At 49.8% G+C, this 8,646-nt stretch overlaps 1 protein-coding gene across 1 annotated transcript; it reads left to right on the top strand.

Moving 5' to 3' along the window:
• Positions 1-4,620: 4,620 nt before the first annotated feature.
• On the top strand, positions 4,621-8,115 carry meak7 (MTOR associated protein, eak-7 homolog). The gene is made up of 9 exons (XM_076138237.1): positions 4,621-4,729; positions 5,051-5,215; positions 5,398-5,640; positions 5,724-5,868; positions 5,937-6,148; positions 6,340-6,526; positions 6,910-7,028; positions 7,204-7,377; positions 7,603-8,115. The coding sequence occupies exons 2-9, from the start codon at positions 5,072-5,074 to the stop codon at positions 7,729-7,731; spliced, it is 1,353 nt and encodes a 450-aa protein (XP_075994352.1). The 5' UTR covers positions 4,621-4,729; positions 5,051-5,071; the 3' UTR covers positions 7,732-8,115.
• The last annotated feature ends 531 nt before the right edge of the window (positions 8,116-8,646 follow it).

Raw genomic sequence — 8,646 nt, 5'->3', positions numbered from 1 at the left:
GAAGACAGCAGAGCTTCATGTAATGTAAGGTCACGAAGTCCCGTACCATGTGACTAATGTTACTTAAACACAGCGCTGAGTCTGATCGTGTGTAAGGTTGTACAGTGCTGAGTCATCCTGAGTGAGTGAGGAAGCAGCAGAGCTTCAGCTTCAGCTTCAGGCCCGTTTCTGCTCCTGAGTGTCACATGTCTGTCACTCTATCAGACTCTGCTCCACTTACTCTCATCTGAATGTTTTACCTCCAGGCAGCTCGTCTCTCCGCTCTGCTCCTCCCCCTCCTCCTCCTCCTCCTCCTCCTCCTCTCTTTAGTCCTGCCTGTTCTCCTCTCTCCATTCTATAGATCTGTCTCTATTCATCCCTCAGAGAATCTGCTCCATATGTAATGGTGCTATAACTCTGAGCTCTGCATGGATCAGCGGCGCCGAGTTAAAGAGTTCTTCATTTATTAAAGTGTCTCCATTCATGCTGAAGCGCCCACGTCACAGTGAAAGGTCAAGCTGCGTCTGTGAGAGGAGGACAGAGAGGACGGACACGCTGACTTCCTCCCTGACCCGTGACTGTAACATCACTCTACATCAAACTGGGCCGACTCCTCTCTCTGTGAGCTCCAGACCTGTGTGACCATAGACATGTAGAAGATAAAACATGTCAAACCTGTCCCAACAGGAACCAACCAAAGAAGACCCCCCCCTGTCATATTGATCTAATCAATCTGACATGAGTGACAGAGTCTCACTCATGTTCCGCCGGACCTCGGCTCTGTCCTCACTCAGCAAAACACAGGAGCGTCAAATAAAGTGATGCAGACACACGGAGCCAGTGACGTGTAGACATGTCTCCATCAGCCTCAGCCACCCAGAGCAGAATGAGGAAGCTGTCATTCACTGTGACTGACAGACACACACACACACACACACACAGACACACACACGTCACACAGAGTCAAGTATGTGTTTAACTCTTTTTGATTAACAAATCTGCGGTCACATCTATACAAACATTTCCTTAAACCTTACTCTATGGAAATGAACTCATTTCCATAAAAGGTTCAATCTATTATTGTCAACAATGGTTTTCCACCCTAGTGTCCAGAAGTCTCTATGTTTGAATAAAAAACCTCCATTAGCTGAGGATGATGAGCTGTCACGCTCCAGTGGCTGTGGTCAAGCTTCCTTTTTGATAAAGCAGAGAGACTCTACACCTCTACACCTCTGTACCTCTATACCTCTGTTCCTCTACACCTCTACGCCTCTACGCCTCTACGCCTCTACGCCTCTACACCTCTGTACCTCTACACCTCTACGCCTCTACGCCTCTACGCCTCTACGCCTCTACACCTCTGTACCTCTACACCTCTACGCCTCTACGCCTCTACACCTCTGTACCTCTACACCTCTACACCTCTACACCTCTACACCTCTGTACCTCTATACCTCTGTACCTCTACACCTCTACACCTCTGTACCTCTACACCTCTACACCTCTATACCTCTGTTCCTCTACACCTCTACGCCTCTATACCTCTGTTCCTCTACACCTCTGTACCTCTACGCCTCTACGCCTCTACGCCTCTACGCCTCTACACCTCTGTACCTCTACACCTCTACGCCTCTACGCCTCTACACCTCTGTACCTCTACACCTCTACACCTCTACACCTCTACACCTCTGTACCTCTATACCTCTGTACCTCTACACCTCTACACCTCTGTACCTCTACACCTCTACACCTCTATACCTCTGTACCTCTACACCTCTACACCTCTATACCTCTGTTCCTCTACACCTCTACGCCTCTACGCCTCTACACCTCTACACCTCTACGCCTCTACACCTCTACACCTCTGTACCTCTACACCTCAGGCCTCACTTAGCAGCTTTGGATGAATCAGCACATACAATCATCAACCATTGTGTAATGACTGTAAACACTGTAAGCAGCAGCTCAATCAGAACAGATTCACTTCCTCATTGTTTTCCCTGCATCAGTTCTTCTTCACACGCTGGTCTTTGTAGACACGTAGTCAGCGCATGAAGAAAGACGGAGTTAACAAATTGTGCTGATTATCAGCGTTGTGACACCGACTGAGCCTGATTGGAGGGATCCTGGTTTAGTCAAGCCAGCTTCAGCAGCTGAGCTCTGTGCAGCTTCCTTTGTCCTGAAGCCTCCAGAGGCTGCAGCCAATAAGGAAGAACAAAGAAGAAGTACAAAGCATACAAATACTCAGAGTTTGTACAGGAGGAACAACTACACAACCTGGTGTCACGTGATGGCAACCGACAAATCACCGTCCCCGTAAACGGACAACAGGTGGGAAGAAACAACGCTCAGGTGTCAAGCAGCTACGTGGAATAAAACAGCTGGGAAGTGGGAGTAACTGGAAAAGCTACAGTGCTGGAAAGATGAGTTTACCTGCTGCCTGCAGCGTTTGTGGTTCACATATGACGTCTAACAAGCTTCTTCATTAGTTGTGGTTTTGTTTACTGTGAGTTGTAGCTACACACACACACACACACACACACACGCACACACACACACACACACACACACTGAGCATCTATGACCCAAACAGCCACATTTGGGCTCAGGGATGTTTCAGATCTTTATTTAGATGTTTGTTAATCTAACCTGTGCTCTTGTCAGGCTGCAGACTTGGACACATGAACATCTGGCCTGTGGGTCATCATGAGACTGAGACACACTCAGGCTATCAGAATGTGTGTGTGGTGGGTGTTTTCTCTTCTTCTTCTTTTTACCTCCCCGTAGTGCTACGTTGGTTCACTTCCTGTGCAGCGGCTCAGCAGCAGCCTATTACCATATAGGGATGTGACTGTGAGCCAGCTGATAGGAAGAGAAAGAAGAAGTAGAGACTCTCAGGTCTCAACTTGTAGCTGAATCAGTGAGAAGCAGATAGTCATCAAACTGCAGTTTGATTGGAACATGTAGGTACACACTCAGAATGTCTGAGAACAGTGTGTATCTGTGTGTGTCTGTGTGTGTCACTGTGTGTATCTGTGTGTATCTGCTCGTTCTGTCCGTACCTGTGTGGAACAGTAATGAGGCCAAGTGGAGACCAAACTAATCTGACAGGCCTGTGGGATCGGCCTGCTCTCCTCTCCTCTCCTCTCCTCTCCTCTCCTCTCCTCTCCTCTGATGTCTGCACTCCTTACACACTTTACTGCTGAAGACTCTTTTAGTAAGATGTTCAATCCAATGCACAGTAAACTTATTTCACCTCATTTGTTTGGCCCAAGAGGAACAATCATGTCCCAAGTCCCAACGAGTCTCTGTTCAGACATGTTTACAAGTCCCTGCATCTCAGGTTTACTTCCTGTGTAATATTCAGGGTTTCTTAGGTCAAATCAGCCAGGGGGCAAATAACACAACCCTGCTAATTCCCACCAGTCATTATAGTTGTTGTTCTCATCTAACTCAATTGCCTGTAGGAGTGAGTGTGAGCGTGTGTGTGTGTGTGTGTGTGTGTGTGTGTGTGTGTGTGTGTGCGTGTGTGTGTGTGCGTGTCCAGGGTGAAGCCTCTCTTGCAGACAGAGACAGTGTGCAGGTACTCATTTGGCTTTTACCCAAAGTGATGTACCTGTGATATTTAAATCCAACCCAAGTCAGGATCAGGTCAGGAATTGGAGTGCCAGAGAAGAAGTCTTCATGCTCTGTTTACAGAGACAAGGTCGCGACCATAAGCACAGCCTGAATGATGATTAGTGCTCAAAAATGAGAAGAAAAACATAAAGTTCGATCCATTTGAAGTAATTATGTAGTGAAGCCTCCTGGTGAAGCTTCTATGGTTCAGTTGTGGAAACGGCCAATATGTTTGTCACGTCACACAAACCCACAGATGAAGGTACAGAGTTTGATTTTTTGCCTTTGGTTCATCTGAAGTTACAACGTCTGCTCTCTGATTCATGAATATCCTGTTTACTTCAAGTGGGCTGACGCGTCCACGTCACCCTTAGATGGAGCCGAGCAGGAGTGGGCGCAAGAGAGACTTCATTACAATGCAACACGCCCAGCTCAGAGCACACACACACACACGCACGCACGCACGCACGCGCACACACACTCGCACACACACACACACAGAGTAAGTATCATGCCCTTAAAAGGCGTTTTTCACTGCCTGCTCTTTCTGCAAAGGCAGCCACCCCCCTCCTGTTGCTCTCTGGCGCACTCCTGTGGTGAAGCTCGGGACAGCACCCAGCGGCAGGTGCATCAGTCTCGTGTTGTTCAAATTATTAAAGAATCGTGACAACCGAGTGATTGTCTATACTTAAACAATAAGGTGGGTAAGAAAAGATGGCAGTAGAAAGTAAAGATAAGCTTAGGTATCATCAAAGTATAATTCAGAGATGTAATCGATTAAAGAACAACACTGTGCAACAGAAATATAACAACATGTAAACTCGAATTAAGGGTTTAAATACATCTGGTTTGCTTTACTACGCATCGGTTCTATAACTTGTTTTTACATCGCAAAGGGTAGAGCTGAACCGAACCGAACCGAGCAGAGTGGAATAGAGGGAAGTTCTTGAACGCACCCTAACTGAGGACGGTAAACTCTCTGTCCCGCCCTCAGCAGCATCGTCCAATCACCGCGGGGCGCGTGAGCATTCAGCTCATTTCATTGGTTGTTGTCTTATTCTCCTCGGAGATGCAGGATGTTGTCATTCTAGCGGCTACATGATGTGAAGCGCTGCTGTGGCTCTTTTCACAGGTTAGTATTGTACAAATGTGTCCGAACCACTGTCAAATAAAACAACTTTGTCACGGCGAAGATTTGTTCTGTGTTTCATCAGGCCAGTAAACTGCCATTAAACGTTTGGGCCATTTTAAAGACCTGATCCTTGCTAAGTAGCTAATGCTACCCAGGGTTCCGGATGTAAACAGTGGAGACTAAAGGGCCTTAAATGCACCACAGAGAGTCTGAGCTGCACAGACTCAGAGTGTAATTGTCCCCTGATCATGTTACTCCTTTGTAATAATGGAACATCTCCCCTAACCTGTTTGATGCTCAGGCTCCTTCTCCCATCGACAGCTTGTGTGTTCGTGTGTAACCATGGGCAACACTGAGAGTGTGGTGGTGCAGAAGCGTCTGGCCCGCTTCCGTCCTGACGAGCGTCCGGTGGTGGAGGGCGTGTTTGACCGGCTCCAGGCCCAGGGGACGACAGCAGGGACACGTCTGACTGTGGAGACGCTCCAGGTGTGACCTCTGACCTCTGTCTGTGACAAACGACCCGTATGATCAGAATAACACCAGAACCATCCTCATGTCATGTGACACTTTGCCTGAATACAAATGTATACAAAGGAGCTTTTGCCAATGAACTCTCCTCTCAGTGGGAGCCTCGAGGCCAGGATGTAACCTAGCTCCTTCTCACCTAGGCGTCTCTGGGCGGCGTGGCCTCAGACGATCTGGTGAGGAGGCTCTACCAGGCCATGTGTAGTACGGACCCTGGCCTGGGAGCAGCCTCCTCTGCTGGGGCCGGAGTGGGTCGAGAGCAGCTGCTGGTCTTCCTTGCCGACACCCTGCGAGGCACGGCGGAGGAACGGGCTCCTCTGGTTCTGGCCATGTCCCAGCGTGGAGCGGGGGGGGCTCAGGCCGTCACGTGTGAGCAGGTGGCAGAGGTGAGGAGGTCATACATCAGGAACCGCCTACTGCTTAGAGAGAAGCGACCCCATGATGAAACCTCTCATCTTGCCCTTCACAGTTCCTCCAGGACCTGATCTCTGCTGTGGTTCAGATTCTGGTCCACAGAGGGCGTCTGCAGGGATGGGAGCCGGACAGGATGGGCGACGGTTCCCTCGGTGTCAAACTCCTGGCAGAGCAGATGTGTTCTGAACTCAAACCTTCAGGTGAGTGGGGGTCTGAACCTCTCCTTCCTTCTGCTAACTCACAGTAAAGTCCAGTGTCCCTGCCTCAGACCAGGGGGGCTGTGATGTTCCCTGCCTGGAGGACTGGATCTTCAGGGTGTCCCAGGTGTCTCTGTACCTGGAGATGCTGGTGGCCGAGGGCCTGAACGTGACCCTGAGCTGCCGGCCGGCCCCCACGCTGCTGCCCCCCTGCAGGGAGACGCCGTGGAAGGAGATGAAGAGTCTGCTGGACCTGCCCACCCTCATGTTCCTGGCTCCACAGGCAAGCCTGCAAATACCACAAACACCACTGCAGTACCATGTGTGAACCCTGACCCTGACCCTGACCCTGACATGATGCAGAGCGCCTGTTATCTCACTCTAACCCGTCTGAACACGATCATATGAAATGTTCACTGACCTGCTCCTCTTCCTCGTCCTTCTTTCCTCCCCCTGACTCTGTTGGCGCTCCAGTTGCCAGATAGCCACAGCGCCCCCTGGAGGCTGGTGTTTTCCACGCGGCTGCACGGTGAGAGCTTCTCCAGGATGGTGGCGGGCCTCATCAGGCGCGGCCCCACCCTGCTGCTCATCAGGGACACTAAGGGTCACGTCTTTGGAGGCTTCGCTTCCCACGCCTGGGAGATCAAACCTCAGTTCCAGGGTGAGTCACACACGACGTCCAGGCCTCAGTGGAGACGCCTGCTGGCCATCAGCTGCATTACTGCTCGAACACAGAGACAACAATCAGCTACAATCATCTGTGTGCTGATAAAACAAGCAGACGCTGGTGTTTATGTTATATTATTATATATGTTTATATATGATGTACAGCTGTGATGAAACGCTGCTCCAACATGAAACCCAGCCTGCATGATGTCATAATAAAGACAAGAGAACACATTGAGGAAGTTATACTGCTCAGATCTGATCACCATTTGTATATGCTCTGTGTGTGTGTGTGTGTGTGTGTGTGTGTGTGTGTGTGTGTGTGTGTGTGTGTGTGTGTGTGTGTGTGTGTGTGTGTGTGTGTGTGTGTGCGTGCAGGGGACTCCAGATGCTTCCTGTTCACTGTGTTCCCTAAGCTGAGAGTTTATACAGCGACAGGATACAACCAACACTTCATGTACCTGAACCAGAACCAGCAGACCATGCCCAACGGACTGGTGAGCCTGAAGCAGCTCTTTGACACGCAGACGTCCTGTCGCTTGTGGAGCACAGAAGTCTTCATTTGCAAAGGCGGATGCAGGTTTCTCATCAAAGTCAGGTTCTTCTTCTGCACTCCAGCTGGAGGCGGAGAGAGAAGCAGCAGAGATGAAGACATGTTGTGCTCTTCCTCAGGGTTTGGGAGGTCAGCACGGATACTTCGGCCTGTGGCTCGACTGTGATTTTGGCCGCGGCCACAGCCGAGCGCGGCCCAAGTGCACCACCTACGGAAGCCCTCAGCTCTCTGGAGACGAAGACTTCGCCCTGGACTCTGTGGAGGTGTGGGCGGTCGGGAAGCCGCCTGAAGAGGTCAGAGGAGTTTATCAGTCCATCAACACACACACACACACACACACACACACACACACACACACACACACACACACACACACACACACAGGGGGACACAGCCTGGAGGGGCAGGGACACGGGTCCATACGTCCGTCCAGCAGTCCTTCATCTGATCTCCAGCATGTTTCAGCTTCATGTCGTCGCTCAGCTGTTTGCTTCAGGGAGTTTGTGTTTGTGTTTCAGGGCGAGGAGGGTCAGGGTAAGAAGAGCGTCCTGGACGCTGACCTGGAGGTCCAGGCCATAATGGAGATGACAGGAAGGACTCGGCACAGCCAGGGCCTCAGGGAGCCTGAGGAAGACGAAGAGGAGTGACAGGCTGCAAGAAAATCCATCAGGCCTCCTGAAGGCCCCCTTGCCCCCCCCGATACTGACTAACATCTGGATTACAGTCACATCAAACAACTTCATAATACTCGAGGGAATCCTATGGCAACTCTTCATCAATCAATACCTTCAGTTAACGGGCCATAGTTCCCTGGACTCTCAGGTTTTCATCTTTCCACACAGACTCTAAGCATGAACACGCCTGAGTGAACGATGTCATCAGGAGCGGTGAGGGGTTCAGTGTCCTGCTCAACAGCACTTCAGCACAGGAACCTTCTTATTCCCAGACGCTCCACGACCCTGAGCCCAAACAGACTCGTTCCAAAGAGCAATACAAATAAAGTTAGTGTAATAAAATAAATATAAATATAAATCAAATCCAGTCTGTTTGAAGTTCTTTGTGTTTGTCTTCCTGCATGTAACACAACACATGGAGTTGATTTGTGCCATAAGTATGTAGAGGTTATTAAAGATCTGCTGGATGTAGAGCCTCACCACAGAGCGGTGGAGTCATGCCGCTCTGCCAGCCAGAAACGACCCACAGGATGAACACACGTATGTACAGACGGTCATACGGTGCAAAGCAAGACGGAGCTCAGAGCAGCTGGGAAGGAACCTGAAGATGCTGATGTGCAGTGACTGTGTGTTGCATTATTGATTACTGATCATGAACCTTGACAGTTTAGGAAACCAGACAGTTAAATATTCTTTGGCAAAAAATAGCAAAGAGTGGAGCCGGTGATCGTTTCCCTCTTTGCTCTCTTCTGAGAAATGTTAATATTCCTGTGGAGATGACAGAGCAGGTGTTCCAGAGTGTGTGTGTGTGTGTGTGTGTGTGCAAACATCCCCTCTGCTATGGAAATGACTGAGGCAAGTAAAATATGCAAATGTCTTCTGTCCCCA

The sequence above is a fragment of the Genypterus blacodes genome, unplaced genomic scaffold, assembly GCF_046128005.1.
Source record: "Genypterus blacodes isolate CSIRO-AG114 ecotype Tasmania unplaced genomic scaffold, CSIRO-AGI_Gbla_v1 ptg000354l_1, whole genome shotgun sequence".
Taxonomy (NCBI): domain Eukaryota; kingdom Metazoa; phylum Chordata; class Actinopteri; order Ophidiiformes; family Ophidiidae; genus Genypterus; species Genypterus blacodes.
This window is presented reverse-complemented; position numbering and strand designations above follow the sequence as displayed.

What these genes read in the sequence shown, in the direction of transcription:
- meak7 (XM_076138237.1), top strand. Translation starts at nt 5,072, where the DNA reads ATGGGCAACACTGAGAGTGTGGTGGTGCAGAAGCGTCTGGCCCGCTTC. An exon ending in TCATGTTCCTGGCTCCACAG is followed by an intron (nt 6,149 to 6,339) that starts GCAAGCCTGCAA and finishes TTGGCGCTCCAG; the next exon opens with TTGCCAGATAGCCACAGCGC. An exon ending in TCGGGAAGCCGCCTGAAGAG is followed by an intron (nt 7,378 to 7,602) that starts GTCAGAGGAGTT and finishes TTTGTGTTTCAG; the next exon opens with GGCGAGGAGGGTCAGGGTAA.